General features: G+C 53.5%; 1 protein-coding gene across 3 annotated transcripts in view; it reads right to left on the bottom strand.

The window, feature by feature from the left end:
• Positions 1-15590: 15590 nt before the first annotated feature.
• LOC133342300 (homeobox protein OTX2-like) overlaps positions 15591-17961 on the bottom strand; it is a 45103-nt gene continuing 42732 nt past the window's right edge. For all 3 annotated transcript variants that reach the window (XM_061551382.1, XM_061551381.1, XM_061551380.1), the window contains exon 4: positions 15591-17097. In XM_061551382.1, coding sequence (XP_061407366.1) covers positions 16456-17097 — 642 coding nt within the window. In that variant the 3' untranslated portion in view covers positions 15591-16455. The remainder of the gene's footprint in view (positions 17098-17961) is intronic.

The following is a 17961-nucleotide window of genomic DNA, read 5'->3' as shown; positions in this document are numbered from 1 at the left end:
GGGGGGTAACTCTGAGTGGGGGGGGGTAACTGTGAGTGGGGGGGGGGTAACTCTGAGTGGGGGGGGTAACTCTGAGTGGGGGGGGTAACTCTGAGTGGGGGGGGGGGTAACTCTGAGTGGGGGGGGTAACTCTGAGTGGGGGGGGGTAACTCTGAGTGGGGGGGTAACTCTGAGTGGGGGGGGTAACTCTGAGTGGAGGGGTAACTCTGAGTGGGGGGGGGTAACTGTGAGTGGGGGGGTAACTCTGAGTGTGGGGGTAACTCTGAGTGGGGGGGGTAACTCTGAGTGGGGGGGGGGTAACTCTGAGTGGGGGGGGTAACTCTGAGTGGGGGGGGGTAACTCTGAGTGGGGGGTAACTCTGAGTGGGGGGGTAACTCTGAGTGGGGGGGGTAACTCTGAGTGAGGGGGGGGGTAACTCTGAGTGGGGGGGGTAACTCTGAGTGGGGGGGGGTAACTCTGAGTGAGGGGGGGGTAACTCTGAGTAGGGGGGGTAACTCTGAGTGGGGGGGTAACTCTGAGTGAGGGGGGGGTAACTCTGAGTGGGGGGGGGTAACTCTGAGTGGGGGGGGTAACTCTGAGTGGGGGGGGGGGGTAACTCTGAGTGAGGGGGGGGTAACTCTGAGTGGGGGGGGGGGGGTAACTCTGAGTGGGGGGGGTAACTCTGAGTGGGGGGGGGGTAACTCTGACTGGGGGGGGGTAACTCTGAGTGGGGGGGGGTAACTCTGAGTGGGGGGTAACTCTGAGTGCCCTCCACGGCGCGTGCGTTCCATCTCCCAGTACCTTGCCCCGCGACCGCGGTGAGCTCAGCGCTAAGAACCAGCGGTGTGGAGTGGTGTGGTGTGGTGTGGTGGGGTGTTGTGTGGGTGGTGTGGTGGGGTGTTGTGTGGGTGGTGTGGTGGGGTGTGGTGTGGTGGGGCGTGGTGGGGTGTGGTGGGGTGTGGTGTTGTGGGGTGTGGTGTGGTGGGGTGTGGAGTGGAGTGGTGGGGTGTGGTGGGGTGTGGTGTGGTGGGGTGTGGTGGGGTGGGGTGTGGTTTGGTGGGGAGTGGTGTGGTGGGGTTTGGTGTGGTGTGGTGTGGAGTGGTTGGGTGGGGTGGGGTGTGGTGTGGAGTGGTTGGGTGGGGTGTGGTGGGGTGGGGTGGGTGCGGTGTTGTGGGGTGTGGTGTGGTGCAGTCCGCTGGTGTTGGGGTCAACGTGGCTCGCCGCTTCCTCCGCCTTTTGTTTCGTCCTCGCGATGCCACTCCGGTGGTGAGTAGCACTGCAGTATATATACTGTTTATATATACAATATATATACTGTATATATATATACTGATTATATACTCTGTATATATACTACTTCAGGGGAGACAGGGGTCAGGATCGGGGTGGGTGGGTCGCGTTGGGAGCGATGCGTGGCTGGCACGAAGCCCTGGTGACACGAGCTGAAAGGGGCCTTTAACTTCCGCAGTTCTCGTCGCTCTGCGTTGACCGGCACCTGGGCCCCCTGCCACTCGCGGTGCCCTTTGCAATTGCGGCGTCTTGCACCCTTGGCAGCTACACATTGTCTAAATGCTCACATAAGAGGCAATCGGTTGTCTTTTTTACACGCTGTCTGTTGTTGTTGTCGTATCCTCAAATCTTGTAATTAAATTTTAAGCCATTACCCAATGTGGTATCGACTGCTAACTTGGTATACGTATGTCATACTGATGACAATAATATATTCTATCATTGAAAATTTAAATATATATTTTTAAACATTTTTTTTATATGCTATGTTTCGGCTTTCGGCTTGGGTTTAATTGTCCATGGTCAACTGACGTTGGCTGTAATTGGCCACGGTGCCTTACGTTATGGCAAGCTTCGGGGCCACTTCTTGGAGTCGTAGAGTTCTGCCATTACGAGTAGGGTACATTTCATGAATGCGTGTTTAAAAAAAGTATTTTTAAATATTACTTATCACATTTATAAAAACAATCTTCAAAAGGTATTTATCTCTGATGTGTTTATACCCCCGAGTCAATGGCTGGGGCGAGTCTCTTCCTCCACAGGACAACCGCTGTTGGCATCCTCGCAAAGTGGGACTCACTTAACTGACCCCTGAGTCAACTCCTAAACCAGGATTCGGAGTCGCGGCATTCTGAAGCGAGTCGCCAGCTCCACCCGCTGAGCCACCCACCAGCCCAAGATGATCCGGCGGCCGAGCTATTACTCAAGAAAAACGAGTTTTTTTTTGTCTTGAGTTTGCTCTCATTTCTATTTGCCCCTGTGCCGCACTTTATTTGTTTTGTCATTGTGATGACCCCGGGTATCTCTTGCAAACGAGACTCATCTTGGTCTCTCTCGAGGTCTCACCACCGCGTTACACAAATAAACTTGAACCTGAAACTTGCACTGCCACCATCGCAGACGTCCTCCCCGCACTGTTCACGGGCGCCCTGTGGCTCGCGGGCAGCGCATGGACAACGGGGTCGACTCAGCCTCAAATGAGTACCTGGTGCGGTGTGTAAACATCGCTACTTAGGAGACAAAGGCGGCCGAGCGTCGTGATGGCCACCCACCCCCCTCGTGTGTCGTTCCGAGCTTCATAGGTGCTCGCAGACAGCACTTGCCCCGACAGTCTGGTAAACGCTATACGGGGGTGATCATTGTCTGCGTTGTATTGGTGTTTGTATCTTCCTGTGTTTGTGACTGTGCGTGCCTTCATGGGGGCTCGCGAACAGCACTCTGCCCGACAATCCGTGAGGCTGCACGGGCGATCTCTGCAAGTCGCGATGTGAAGCCTCGACTCGCCGCTTCTCACTCTGGAATCTCCTCCTCCCGTCGTCGTCGTCTCTAATGTTCACTTTTTTCAATGACCTCGCTCCATTCACTCCGCGTGTTACGCGCTTAGCGAGTGCACCTCCAGGAGTGCTGTTTGTGGCTGGCCACTTGCAATTTTGGGGAACTTTGGGGTCTGTGCTGAGCAGCCGTGATTAAGTAAAACATCGATATTCTAAATACACACGCTCACACATAGCTTGTCTATATATTGTCTATATATAGACACATACGACTTCTTCATATCAGCTGTGAGACAGATATTGCCCTGCAGCAGTTTGGCCAGGAGCGAACTCATACGGCTCAGCGCTGCGGGTTCCATCCCGACAGACGCGTGTGCTGTTTGTTTCTGGCCGCTTTGCGTTTCGATCTTTTGGGCCTGTGGCTAAGCTACCGTGATTAAGTGATATAGCAAACGATGGTTGTGTATGTAATATGTCACATGTGCATGTTACATGCTACATGTAGCGTGTAACATGCTACATGCAGCGTGTAACATGCTACATTTAGCGTATAACATGCTACATGCAGCGTGTAACATGCTACATGTGCATGTTACATGCTACATGTAGCGTGTAACATGCTACATGTAGCGTGTAACATGCTACATGCAACGTGTAACATGCTACATGTGCATGTTACATGCTACATGTTACATTCATCCCGTAGGCGTCACCATGGCCGCCGCATTCAGAGGCCGGACGCTGTGAACTTCTACAGAGAGCGGCAGTCTCTCTCAGTCTCTCTGTGTCTCTCTCCATCTCCCTCTGGCTCTGTCTGTCTCTCTCAATCTCTCCATCTATCTCTGGCTCTCTCACTCTCTCCGTCTCTCTGTGTCTCTCTCAGTCTCTCAGTCTCTCTCTCTGTCTCTCTCCATCTCTCTCAGTATCTCAGTCTCTCCGTCTCTCTCTCTCTCGGTCTCTCTCAGTCTCTCCATTTCTCTCTGTCTCTCTCCGTCTCCCTCCGTCGCTCCGTCTGGATCGTTCTGCATCGCACCATCCAGTGGCGCGGGGTGAAGTTTCCAAGCGGCGCTCTTGCTATCGAGTCCCAGAGGGTCGACGGCACGGCGCGTTAAATATCACACATCGCCTTCTCATTATATCGTTTTTTTCTGATGTGCCTGTGAAACCCAACAGCATGAATAGAGAAACAACAAAAACTAACCCCCCACCCACCCAAAACCCAACCGGGCCTCCGATACAAATCATCCGACTTCCAGCCAAGTTACCACCAACTTACATCGCACGCAATCGCATCAACAACCAATGCAGCGCTGACTGTCGCAGAGCACAGTTGCAGGCTGTTGCTTTTGAAGTGCAGTACACACACACACACAAAGACAAAGATCTCCCGTGTAGCCTTAACAAGCTGTTGGAGCAAGTGCTGTTAGCGCGCACCTATGAAGGCCGGCACGGCACACGAGAGGGTGCTTGGCCACCATCACGCCCGGCCGCCTTTGGAGCGCGCCGCGAAAACCACAGCGCCACTGCTCCAAAAGGTCACGTCAGGCGAGATGCACCTTGAGGCCACGTGAAGTGTCGATGGCTCGCTGCTGGCAGCTCACGGGACAGACCCAAGTGCCATGAGATGACCGTCTGAGATGACTGCCAGTTGCCCCAGCCGTGTTCCTCGCCGTGGCAACTGGCCGCGTCTTACACGCCCGTCGCTCCGCTCGTTGTCGTGAGCGCCGCTCCTCCGCCCTCCGTCGTTGTTGTTGTTGTTGGAGGGCGGCTGCCTCCACCTGCCCAGCGGCGTTCTTCACGAGCCTCCTCCTGGAACACACCCATCTGCATGTGGCATAATCGCACGCGCAATTGGATACGCGCGCGCGGCTGCGCGTCGCTCGATGTGTCTCTTTGAATCTTGATTTGAAGCTTTCGTGACTGCAGGAATCCATACTCTTTGGTTCTTTCGGTAAAGAGTACGACTCTTTTTGGTTATTTCGGTAAAGAGTATGTCTCTTTTTTGGTTCTTTCGGTGAAGAGTACGACTCTTTTTTTGGTTATTTCGGTGAAGAGTACGTCTCTTTTTGGTTATTTCGGTAAAGAGTACGACTCTTTTTTGGTTATTTCGGTGAAGAGTACGACTCTTTTTTTGGTTATTTCGGTGAAGAGTACGTCTCTTTTTGGTTATTTCGGTAAAGAGTACGACTCTTTTTTGGTTATTTCGGTGAAGAGTATGTCTCTTTTTGGTTATTTCGGTAAAGAGTACGACTCTTTTTGGTTATTTCGGTAAAGAGTATGTCTCTTTTTTGGTTCTTTCGGTAAAGAGCACGTCTATTTTTTTGGTTCTTTCGGTAAAGAGTACGACTCTTTTTGGTTATTTCGGTAAAGAGTATGTCTCTTTTTTGGTTCTTTCGGTGAAGAGTACGACTCTTTTTTTGGTTATTTCGGTGAAGAGTACGTCTCTTTTTGGTTATTTCGGTAAAGAGTACGACTCTTTTTTGGTTATTTCGGTGAAGAGTACGACTCTTTTTTTGGTTATTTCGGTGAAGAGTACGTCTCTTTTTGGTTATTTCGGTAAAGAGTACGACTCTTTTTTGGTTATTTCGGTGAAGAGTATGTCTCTTTTTGGTTATTTCGGTAAAGAGTACGACTCTTTTTGGTTATTTCGGTAAAGAGTATGTCTCTTTTTTGGTTCTTTCGGTAAAGAGCACGTCTATTTTTTTGGTTATTTCGGTAAAGAGTACGTCTCTTTTTTGGTTATTTCGGTAAAGAGTACGTCTCTTTTTTGGTTCTTTCGGTAAAGAGTACGTCTCTTTTTTGGTTCTTTCGGTAAAGAGTACGTCTCTTTTTTGGTTATTTCGGTAAAGAGTATGTCTCTTTTTGGTTATTTTGGTAAAGAGTACGTCTCTTTTTTGGTTCTTTCGGTAAAAAGTTTGTCTCTTTGAACTCATGAATTCCACGGCGTGCGTAACGAGAGACGGCGCCGAGGCGAAGTCGACGCCGAGCATCCAAATGCGGGCGGCACCTGTCACGTGGATTCGCCTCCCGAGTTTTTGGCGCTCCTCCCTGGAGGAACGCTTCGTCAACGATCCCCGAACGACCGCGTCGGCTCAGAACTAGTTCCTCGTGCGCGTTATCCGCGGGACACCAAGCATTGCCCCCCCCCCCCCAAAAAAAAACACATTAATGATAGTTTGTTTGGCGTGATGTGCGCGTGTGTGATGAGCACCGCGGGTTAATCGAGGATCTCGGTGTGTGCGTGCGTGCTTGTTTGTTTCACTGCTGTGTCAGTGTGTGTGTCACGATGGGGGTCCTGTGGCTATCGGTCATCGCGCTAAATCCTACGAACCCGGCGGTTACCGGAGTTCGACTCCCGACCACGGCCAACATGAATGGCGGAACTCTATCTGAACCGGTCCTGGGTTCTCGCCCAGGTCGACTCAGCGTTAAGTGAGTACCCGATGCGGTATGCAAACGTCCTGTGGGCCATTCTTAATAGGTGCTCGCTAACTACACTCGCTCCTACGGTCTACACGCCCCAACAGGCTGTGTGTGTAAATGTGCATGTGTGAGTCGGTTGTTTGTTCTGCGTGTTGCGATCAATCACTTCGTCGTGAAACAACACATCGAGTGTGAAGTCGTCTCTGCACGTGGAGTGAAGCAGCGGCCTCGGCGCTGAGGGATCCTGCGTGGAGGATATCAGAAGCACACACACAGCCCCCGTGTAGCCACACACACACAGTGTAGACACACACACACAGTGTAGACACACACACAGCCCCCGTGTAGCCACACACACACAGTGTAGACACACACACACACAGTGTAGACACACACACACAGCCCCCGTGTACACACACACACACCTAGTGTAGACACACACACATATCCCCCGTGTAGTCACACACCCTTGTGTAATCACACACACACATCCCCGTAAAGTCACACACACACACTCCCCGTGTAGACATGCACATGGGCAACCAAGGAGATGGAGCAATGCAACACGGCCATGTTCAGCTGCTGTGTGGATTGGGTACATCGCAGGATCGTTAGAGGTGTCAGCTTGGTGACGCCTGATGAGTGTGGTGATTGTGGTGGTGATTGTGGTGGTGACGGTGGTGGTGATAGTGGTGGTGATGGCCGTGGCGATGATGGTGATGGTGGCGATGACAGTAGTGCTGATAATGGTGGGGATGGCGGCGATGATGATGGTGCTGATGATGGTGAAATGGAGTGGTAGTGATGATAGTGGTGGTGATGATGATGGTGATGTTGGCGGTGATGGTGGTGATGATTGTGGTGATGGTGGTGGTGATGATGCTGGGAAGCGGTAGTGTCGTGGTTAGCGCGCTGCGCTAGGAACCTGGCGACCCGGGTTCACGGCCAAATCCACGATTATCTGAACCGGTCCTGGGCCTCCCCTAGGTCAACTCAGCCTCAAATAAGTACTTAGTGTAGTGTGTAGTAAACATCGCCCCTAGGGAGACAAAGGCGGCCGGGCGTGGTGTTGGTCACCCCCACCCCCCTCGTGTGCCGTTCTGACCTTCATAGGTGCTCGCGAACAGATCTTTGTCTTTGATGGTGGTGATGATGGTGATGATGATGGTGATGATGATGGTGGTGATGGTAGTGATACGTGGGGTCCTGTGCCCTTCTTCTCGGGTCGGATTCGCCTCTTGAGGAACCGGCGGAGATTCCGGCGAGCGTCCTGGCGCGTCGCCCCGCGATGGTGGCGGTGGTGGTGGTGGTAGTGGTGGCGACACCGCTGAAATGACGCCTCACTCCCAGACAAAAAGTAGTCCGCCTCACTCCCAGACAAGAGGCCCCGTGAAGTCACAGCTCCACGTAAAGTCGCGTCGAGAAAGTGGCGGAGTGAGTGGTTGAGTGCATTGTGGAGTGAATGGTTGAGTGAGTGATGGAGTGATTGGCGGAGTGAATGATGGAGTGAGTGGTTGAGTGAATGATTGAGTGACTAGGGGAGTGAGTGATGGAGTGATTGGTGGCGTGATTGGTGGAGTGAATTGTGGAGTGGTTGAGTGAATTGTGGAGTGAGTGGTTGAGTGAAACAATGTGCAAGCGGTCACACGTGCCTACACTTATAACAAATAGACAGCTAGTGTCCGTCCACATTCAAGTTAGACGCAGAAAGTAGACACCGGTTCAGAGTTTACTATACACGATTACACAACAGCTGCTGCTGCTAATCGTTGGTGCGCAACGCCCATAGGGCGACGGACTGAACTCTACCGAGTAGCGGTTTACTGGACTCGCATGGAGAGACGGACTGTTGTCTTTGTGTGAAAAATAAATAAAAACAATTTCTGTTTCTCAAGGTCCTCCACGACGGCACCTGGTGGAGCCTGGTTGGTGCTTGGAGAGGCGGCGACCACCACCGCCAGGGCTTGCCGGGTGCGGCAGCCGAGGTGTGGATGGCGAGGTGTGGATGGCGAGGTGTGGCTGGTGAGGTGTGGCAGGCGAGATGTGGCTGGCGAGGTGTGGATGGCGAGGTGCGGCAGGCGAGGTGTGGATGGCGAGGTGTGGATGGCGAGGTGTGTATGACGAGGTGTGGCAGGCGAGGTGTGGCTGGCGAGGTGTGGCAGGCGAGGTGTGGCTGGCGAGGTGTGGATGACGAGGTGTGGCAGGCGAGGTGTGGCTGACAAGGTGTGGCTGGCGAGGTGTGGATGGCGAGGTGTGGATGACGAGGTGTGGATGGCGAGGTGTGGATGACGAGGTGTGGATGACGAGGTGTGGATGGCGAGGTGTGGATGACGAGGTGTGGCAGGCGAGGTGTGGCTGGCGAGGTGCGGCTGACGAGGTGTGGCAGGCGAGGTGTGGCAGGCGAGGTGTAGCAGGCGAGGTGTGGATGACGAGGTGTGGCAGGCGAGGTGTGGCTGGCGAGGTGTGGATGACGAGGTGTGGCTGGCGAGGTGTGGCTGGCGAGGTGTGGCAGGCGAGGTGTGGCAGGCGAGGTGTGGCAGGCGAGGTGTGGCTGGCGAGGTGTGGCTGGCGAGGTGTGGCTGGCGAGGTGTGGCAGGCGAGGTTGGCAGGCGAGGTGTGGCAGGCGAGGTGTGGATGGCGAGGTGTGGATGGCGAGGTGTGGATGGCGAGGCGCGGATGACGAGGTGATGCTGGTGAGGTGTGGATGACGAGGTATGGCCGGGAGGTGGCGGCGCCCAGTCACTTCCCCACGTGTTCGGTGGAGGCGAAGGATCTTCTCCGGGGGTCTCCGGGGGTTTTGTGCCCACTCGAAGTCAAAGTCTCCTTCACGAAAGTTGCCCAACGCGGCAATGCAAAACAATCTTGAGACTCGGTTCGTGCTTTCCTGGCCACCAGGGAGAGACGGAGCGATGGAATTGGTGAATGTGCTGCCTCGTGGACTCCCTCACCGCGTGATCGTGAGCGGTGGCGGCGGCGGCTGGGCGAGGTTCTCCATCCAGCAGTGGAGTGACCACGATTAACGATGGTGATTAGGTTTTACGCTTACCTGTGTGTTTTTACACCGTACCGATTAAAATTACAAGCTACGTAACGGTGTCATTCTACTCCGCGCCCCTCGCTATGTAAATACGTTTGAGCTAATTCACGAGCATTTACATCTGGGAGTAAACCGAGGCATCCAGAAAACAACCCAGGCATGCCGGGGGGGGCGGGACTGTGGGGTTGGGGTGACACTCTATCCCATCCAGATGGGACAAGTAGGATCCACATTTCTGCTGTGCCGCCTTCTCCTGGCCAGCCAGGGCACGTCTCATCATCGATGACAACCCTGGACTCCACAGCGCTGGATTACATGCCACGTGCGTAGCCACCACCGCCGGGTAATGGTGGTAGTTTGAGTATACTTCGCCGCGCTGGTCAATGCGGGTGATGCAACCCGATTATAATGAAGAAATCGTCTGCAGTTTGGCAAATATGCGTGTGAAACACGAGTTGTTGAAACAGGATGAGAATCTTGATTTGTCCTGGAGGAATCCGATGAGCTATGAAGCTCTTCCCAACCCCCCCCCCCCTTCCCCCACAGATGTCCAGTTACGGGCGAGTCAGCAAGTGACATGAAACGTCGAGACGACCGGGAAATGCGCCCGAACCAAGCGGACTGGTGCCTGCCCAGGGCCTGTACGAGCGACTCATCCCGAGTTGAGCCTCGCCACGCGAGACGCGCGCGCTGACCAATCCAACACGCGACTCGCCACGTGGCCGTCATTCACCCGTCAATCTCTTTACATCTTTCACCACCCCCCCTGCCCCCCCCCTCTCCTCCGGTTCGCAACCGCTCGCGTCGACGACCATTCGCTGACGAGGCAGCCCTCGTGCATTCGGGCCCACCATACCACACCACCCCATCGGGGCCGGCCAGCGCGGCCGATGCGAGCGACGATTTTTTTTAATGTGCGTCTGTCCGTCCCATAAGCGCTTAAATCAGCTCCTTGTTTTTGATGTTGAACTGGAGAGGGGGTGGGGGGGGGAGGCGACTTCCGTCAGCACTCTGGTGACGGCCCCCCCCCTCTCGAACCCCCACCCCCTGGGCCCCCCCCCCTCCACTCCGTCGACCACACTTTAATGCCGGGTGTTGTCATCTACGGAATCAATTGCTTAATAAGTGGCGGCGAGGGGTTAATGCAACTCAATTTGGATTAGCAAGCCGGAGCGAACCCCGAGATGTCTGCAAAGCGGATTGAAACATCTCCCAAATTAGATGAGTGGAAATGGAAAGCGACGGACGGACGGACAGACGGAGAAGGAGACGCGATGACCCACTTTGCAAGAGCGCAGAATCGCAGCGCTCTTCAGCACTCACGCCTCCCTTGAAGGGTGAGGCCGCGAGCGTTAGCGGTGCTCGGCATGGCTCATACACAAAGGGCGTCTCTCCCTCTCTCTCCGTCAAAGTGAAATCACGCGGTGGTCATTTGTCAAGGAGTTGAGCGGCGCTGGGGTGAGCGCGCCGCGCTACGGAGCCGGCGGCCACCTGAGTTCGATTACCGACTACGGCTGACATACTTCAGTGGCGAATGATACGATAACCGCAGCTGGGCTCCCACCCTCTTCACCAGTTGTTGCTGCTGCTGTTGTTGTTGTTGTTTACAAATACTTTTGTTTACCCGCGAAAACCTCACCGAATCTCGCGACTCCTTTAAGTTTTTTTTCTTCGCAATCCTGGCCGATGATTGCTATTCACATTCCGAATTGAGTAATTTGCGGGTATTCATCTTATTGGTTCTTTTGGTAAAGTCACGCAGAAGGGAAGTAATAAAATAATAAAATAAAACATAATAAAATAATTCTCACGACGTTTCGGCCACAACGCAAGCAGCCGGGTATTGTTTAAAATTAATGGAAAATGTGCACACGTACACCGGCGCACAATGACCTACACTTGCGAATTACGATTATGCACCCGCAGTATTAATTTAGGCGCCCGCTGGATTCGAACCGTGAACCTCTGCCACGACAAGCGGCAAAACGCAAGGTTGCGTCTCGGCCGAATGTTGTGGTGGGGGTTTTTTTTATTTGCTCTCGGTTCGCCTCGCTCTCTTGAGTTGTTGATTAACGCTGGCGACCCGAGTGTTGACTTTCTACAGCTGGCTCCGAATGTACGGATGTGTGTACAGAAATGTGCAAACTTCTTTCGCACCATACGTAGCCAACCGTGCTAATCGGAGGTGCGGGTGGAGCCCAGACGCGCACGTGAGGAGTTGAGTGGAGTTGTGTGTACGGGGGAGCGGTGGCGCATTGCTTAGCGCACTGCGCTACGGACCCGATAACTCGAGTTCGATTCCCGCTCACGAACAATTACAGCGGCGAATATTTGAACCGGTTCTGGGCCTCCCCTAGGTCGACTCAACCTCAAATGAGTATCTGGTGCAGTATGTAAACATGACCGCTAGGGAGACAAAGGCGGCCGGGCGTGCTGCTGGCCCTCGTGTGCCGTGCTGGCCTTTATCGATGCTCGCTCACAGCACTTGCTCCAACAGTCTATGCGGCTGTACGGGGGAGCTGTGTGTAGCTGTGTGTAGCTGTGTGTAGCTGTGTGTAGCTGTGTGGAGAAAGTCTGATCCGTGGGACTGCATTGAAGCGAAATTAGCCTTTAAACCGAGTATGATAATTATTAAAACGTATTATTATTATTATTTATATTATTTGGGTCTTTCGGTAAAGCCACGTAGATAGAACAAATATACGGCATGAATAATACTAAATATCCATTAATAATTAGCATTATTATATTGTTTAGACTTCCGCATTCCTCCCTGGGCACCGTTTCGGTCCGGCATTGGTGCTTGTTTGACAATACTTCACCACGCTGGCCTCAGCGAAGAAATGGGGACGTAGGGTTATCGAGAGGGAATTTCTCTCTCTTCCCGTACTCTTCGCTTGCATCGCCTATCCCAAGAATGGGCGACCGGCGGCTTCGAAGCCGCATGCGGTGGCCCTTTAAGGACCGCCACTGTCTCCTGTTCACCACGCAGTGCATTGGCGGCTCTTGAAATATTGTAGGTTTTTTTGTTGTTGTACCGAATTCGAAATAAAGTCTCTTCTTGTTTGTCTGGTTGCCGACCCCCCGTGGTGTATCCAAGATCGAGGCGAGGTACCGGCACGCCATGCCCGACCCCCACCATCCCTACAGACAGTCTATGGGGGGGGGCTTGGTCCTTGCAGACAGTCTATGGGGGGGGGGCTGGTCCCTACAGACAGTATATGGGGGGCCCTGGTGGTACCGCGAGCTTCCAGCGGGGGGTACGCGCGGGGGGCGCGAACGACGCGGAGGCGCCGTGAATCGCGAGCGGCCACGTGCGTTGAGCGCTTCAAGGGCTTAATGAGCGTGGCCACGTGGTCGCTATTAAGACAATGAGAGGGCACGGTGTAATTGTCGCGCGCGTGTTTACACTGAGCGGGCCCACCCGTTTGATTGCGGCTTTTGATTTAGAAACACCCCCGCCCCCTCCCCAAGCCGACGTGTGAATGTGCGGGGGTGCTGTGGGGAGCGGTGGGACAGCGGTTAGCGCGCTGCGCTACGAACCCGGCGGACCCGAGTTCGATTCCCGCTCAAGGGCAACACCGGTGACGATTATCTGAGCCGGTCCCTGGGCCTCCCCTAAGTCGACTCGGCCTCAAACAAGTAGCTGGTGCTACTCGCTAACAGCGCTTGCCCGGGCGGTTCGTTCCAGGCTGTGTGGATATGTGTAGCTGTGTATTTGTAGAATTGTAATAGATGTGTGTGTGCCTGTGTATATATATGTCTTTGTGTGCTTGTGTATGTGCGATTATATGTTTATGCCTTTATACTGTATAAGCGTGTGGGCAGCGGTTAATGCACGGCGTTACAAACCCGGCCAAGAGTTCGATTCCTCTGTATGGTCACCAACAGTGGGCCACGATGTGAACCAGGTGTAAACATCAGCGCTGAGAAAGACAAAGGCGGCCGCGCGTGGTGCCGCTAGATAAAGGTCGTGCGCCGCATATAGCGCTTGCTACAACAGCACTTGCCCCAACCGTCTGTGTGGGCTACACGGAATAGCTTTATCCTTGTATATGTTGTGTATATGTCTGTGTGTGTCTATGTACGTGTGTATATTTCCCTGTCTATGTTGTTGCTGCGTGCGTGTCATTTTGTATTTGTGTGTACGTTTGCATACATTTCTGTGTGTCTGCATCGATGTCTAGGTGTGTAAACTAGGGAGACAAAGGCGGCCGGGCGTGGTGCTGGCCACCCACCACCTCCTCGTGTGCTGTCGGCCTTCATCGGTGCTACTCACTTTCAGCACTTGCTTCTACAGTCTGTTAACGCTATATGAGGGATCTTTATCGATGTATATATTATATGGATATCGGTAAGTATATATACACACTATAGACACGTCTGTGTGTGCGTTGTAAGGGGTTAGCGCAAAGCTTACGCCTACTGAATTAAGATTAGAGACATGAACATCTTAACGCTTTGACCGAGAATGCTTGCCCCTCCCCTCATCCCCCACGACCACCCCCCCCCATCATCCCCCCCCATTACCCTCCCCATCACCCCCCCATCACCCCCCTCCGCTCCATCACACCGCGTAGCGCAGAGTAAAGCAGCCCCAAGTGCACTGGCTCCGCGTGTCTACTGAGGATCGGTCCCCTCCGCTACCTTGCTCTGTAGGTGCGTGCAGTGGCCGATTCTGGGCCTCCCCTAGGTCGACTCGGCCTCAAATGAGTACCTGGTGCGGGGTGTAGTAAACATCGCCACTGGTGAGACAAAGGCGGCCGGGCGTGGTGTTGACCACCCACCCCCTCGTTTGCCGTTCCGACCTTCAAACCTGCTCGCTAACTTGCCCCAACAGCCTGTGAAAGGCTCTGGATGCTGAGATTAATTTTTGACTCGATATTTTCCGAAACACTTGCTTAGGCTGCCTTGCCCGAGTAGGGATTTATTTTTTTATCGACCTACGGCACTACCACTAGACCTACAAGGAACGTCTAGTGCATAATACACCTATACGATTGTACCTTATGTCTCTATATCCCACCGCACACGTTTATATGAATGTGTAGGGAACATTGGGCGGAGATGAGACGAAGTGGATTTTGCGTGTCCCACATAACTCCCACTGCAGCGATCCGGACTTCCTGAATAGGGCCATGCAAACGGAACGTCGACTTCTCGCTTTTTGCTGTCATGGATAATAGATTTGATAGTGGTTTCACATGCATGTACGTTTGCTTATTTATATACAATTGCATGTACATCCACTCTGATTTGTATGTATCGTGGACTGCGATATACACAACACATGTGTACTTTATAAACACACGCGAAGTATAATGCGTGCATACGCTGTGGCGAACGCACTACCACCCACAACCCCTCACTGGCCACCCCGTTCCTTCCATAAACCCGCACTGACCAGCGTGGTGAAGTATGGTCAAACAATCCTCGTATCCGACAATGCCTGCTGGGCAGGCCGTCAGCAGAAGACTGAGAGAGGAGCAGCAAAGGGTTCATGATTGCAGTCATTTGTCGTGCTGAATATCAGCCGCAGCAGTCCAGGATTACAATAACATGTCACGTGCACCTCACGACTATCACTAACATTGCAGTATTACCGGTAAATGTAGCTTGGCAGTCTAGTGGCAGTGCCTTACGCCGGTAATATCAACAGCAGGGCGGCTTAGCTAGCAGCGTTCGTGAACAAACCGAGTTCGATGAGTCTCTGCGTGCGTGCGTATGGATATGTGTGAACACGTGTGTGTATGTATGGTCCTGGGCCTCTCCTAAGTCGACTCAGCCTGAAATGAGTACCTGGTGCGGTGTGTAAACATCGCCACTGGGGAGACAAAGGCGGACGGGCGTGGTGTTGGCCATCCACCCCCTCGTGTACCGTTCTGGCCTTCATAGATGCTCGCTAACAGCACTTGCCCCTACAGGCTGTTAAGGCTATAGGAGGGATCTTTGTCTTTCTATGTATGGATGTGTGTGAACACGTGTGTGTATGTATGGATGTGTGTGTGTATGTATGGTGGGGAGCGGTAGTGTAGCGGTTGGCGCTATGCTGCGCTACAAACCTGGCGACCCGGGTTCGATTCTCGCTCATGGGCCAACACCGGTGACGATTATCTGAACCGGTTCTGGGCCTCTCCTAGGTCGACTCAGCCTCAAATAAGTACCCAGTGCGATGTGTAAAAATTGCCACTAGGGAGACAAAGGCGGCCGGGCGTGGTGTTGGCCACCCACCCCCTCGTGTTCCGCGCCGGCCTTCATAGTCGCTCGCTAGCAGCGCTTGCCCCAACAGTCTGTTAAGCTACACGGGGGATCTTTATCTTTGTGTGTGTGTGCATGCGCGTGTCGGTAAGTTCGAGAGGACATCTGTGGTCTTTCAACAACTTTATTTGTTCCTCTATGCAACACTCATTTACAAATTTCCGGTCATTACAAACTGACCAAAATAGTTCTTGGATAGAGGATTAACGGGGGGGGAGGGGGGTATTTTCGCATCATTACATACATTACAGAAAAAAGTTTAAAAATCCCAAGACATAATAATTTGACTACCAAACTAAAATAAATGGAATTCACTACAGCTTGATAGGCTATTCATCTCTAGAGCGGGAAAAGAACCAATGCCTTCGTAATTACAATGCGGACGGCAGAAGTGACGGTGATTTTAAATAAATTAGCTCAATAAACGGGAAATTCAGCTCCGGGTCGCGCTGGTGCTGTCTCCAATTTCCGGGCCACTCGACTCCACTGCTCCTCGAAATGCCACGCAGCAATATCGCGTTGCCCACAACTGTTTTTTTCTTTTTAATACATGACACCAACAAAAATAACATATAACGACGACATGAGGCCACTCAAAACTATAAGTACGTGGTTGGAAAAAAAAAATATGGCAACTGAAAACCGGACACAAATGGATTGTCAATTTAAAATGTCAAAATACACTGCGGCAAGCTACATTCTAACAAGATTGACACGAGTGAGTGTGCGAGTGTGTGCGCGTGCGTGCGTGTGTGAGCGTATGCTGCGCAGTGTCGGGGCACGTGTACGAAATCGTCCTTGTAGGAGATAGCTGTGATTCTTCTCGGTAGTTGCGATATCCGGTCCGCACCGCCCATCGCTCGCCACTCGCGAATTCGGAGCCCACGTGCGCGGGAGTTGGTCGCGAACCGCCCCGCTGCGTCGGCAGCGGCCACCCTCGCCCCGGCAACGCCCCGGGTGGCCTCGCCGCGCCTCTCAGAGCACCTGGAACTTCCACGAGGACGGCTGGTCTTTGTAATCCAAACAGTCCGCCGGGTTGAAACCAAACTTCCACGACGCCGCCTGTTCCTTGTAGTCCAGGCAGTCGGGCGAGTTGAAGGGCAGGCCGCCGCCGGCGTACCCGGGCGCCCCCAGCGCCCCCCCGTGCGACGCGGCCGCTTGGCCAATGTGGCCTCCGGCCATCGACGAGGCCATGGGGCTGAGCGTGGCCCCGGCCGCGGGCAGCTGCGGGTGGACGGACGCGGGCAGGTAGGAGCCGCAGTCCACCCCGCCGAAGTACGAGCCCGAGCCCGAGTAGCCGGCGGCCGCGGACGCCTGGCTGTACGCCTGGCTGTAGGTCATGGCGTAGGCGGACGAGCGCTGCATGCAGGAGGCTGCCGTCGTGGTGAGGTGGTCGCCCATGGGCGAGATGGAGGCGGGGCTCCAGATGGCCACGCTGGCGGCCGAGGCTTGCGGTGCCGCGGCGCTGGACGAGGGCGGCGTGTACTGGCTGCTCGCCGTGCTCTCCGAGCTGCTCTCGCGAGGCGGAGTGCTCTTCTTCTTGGCCGCGCGCGCCTTGCTCTGCCCGCCGCTCTGCTGCTGCTGCCGGCACTTGGCGCGGCGGTTCTTGAACCACACCTGCGCGACACACCGCCACACGGGGGACACGGACGCCACGGCCACGCGTTAGAGCGGCGGGGTGAGCGCGCGGTGCGTCGCGACGCGTTTACGGTGGGGCAAGGACGTCGCCATGGAGTCAACATTGGGGGGGTGGGGGGGGAATCTTTCAGGGTGTCTGGGGGTCCCAACCCAGAAAAATATCTAAATTAGAAAATTCATTTCCTGCCTAAAATTTAAAAATTTCACGAACACATGGGATGGACTTTTATTTATTTTTTTACAATAATGTCGAATAGTGTATTGTATTACATTGCTCTGTTTTTACTTATATTTTTACCATTTCTTGTTTCAATGTACATAATTTCAGAGATTAGAGATTAATAAAGTACAACCATAACCACAATCATATGAACAGAAATCTATGCATTGATTTATATGAAGACAAGTCCAGATATTGTGGCCAAGGTTTAGCAAATTATTCTTTTTATTTACATAGCATAGCAATTATTTTTTTTATAGCAATATATTTGGGAGGGGGACATTTTGAGCATATTTGAATATTGGGGGGCATTTGTCCCCCCAATATATATTATAATTACGGCCTTGCTGTGGGGCACCGGCTCCTCTCGGATGGGGTCGGGTGGGGGGCAGTACAGATGTTGTGTGGGGGGGGGGCACCGTTGTGGTGACGGACCGCTAAGGAGGAGAGTGAACCTGTGTGGGCTGCAGGGACATCTGGTGGTGTGGCACACTCCCCCACCACCACCACGACACGTGAGCACGTAGGCAGTCTGCTCAATGCGGAGGGGGAGGCATTGTGTGAGGAGGTGACAACGAGTTTGTGAACGCGACCCTCGTTCCGTGACGATGTCGCCCTTCAAG

This window comes from Lethenteron reissneri, chromosome 14, assembly GCF_015708825.2.
Source record: "Lethenteron reissneri isolate LAM-NWPU_2019-01 chromosome 14, ASM1570882v1, whole genome shotgun sequence".
NCBI lineage: Eukaryota > Metazoa > Chordata > Hyperoartia > Petromyzontiformes > Petromyzontidae > Lethenteron > Lethenteron reissneri.
The sequence above is the reverse complement of the archived record's forward strand: the minus strand, read 5'-3'. Positions and strand labels throughout refer to the sequence as shown.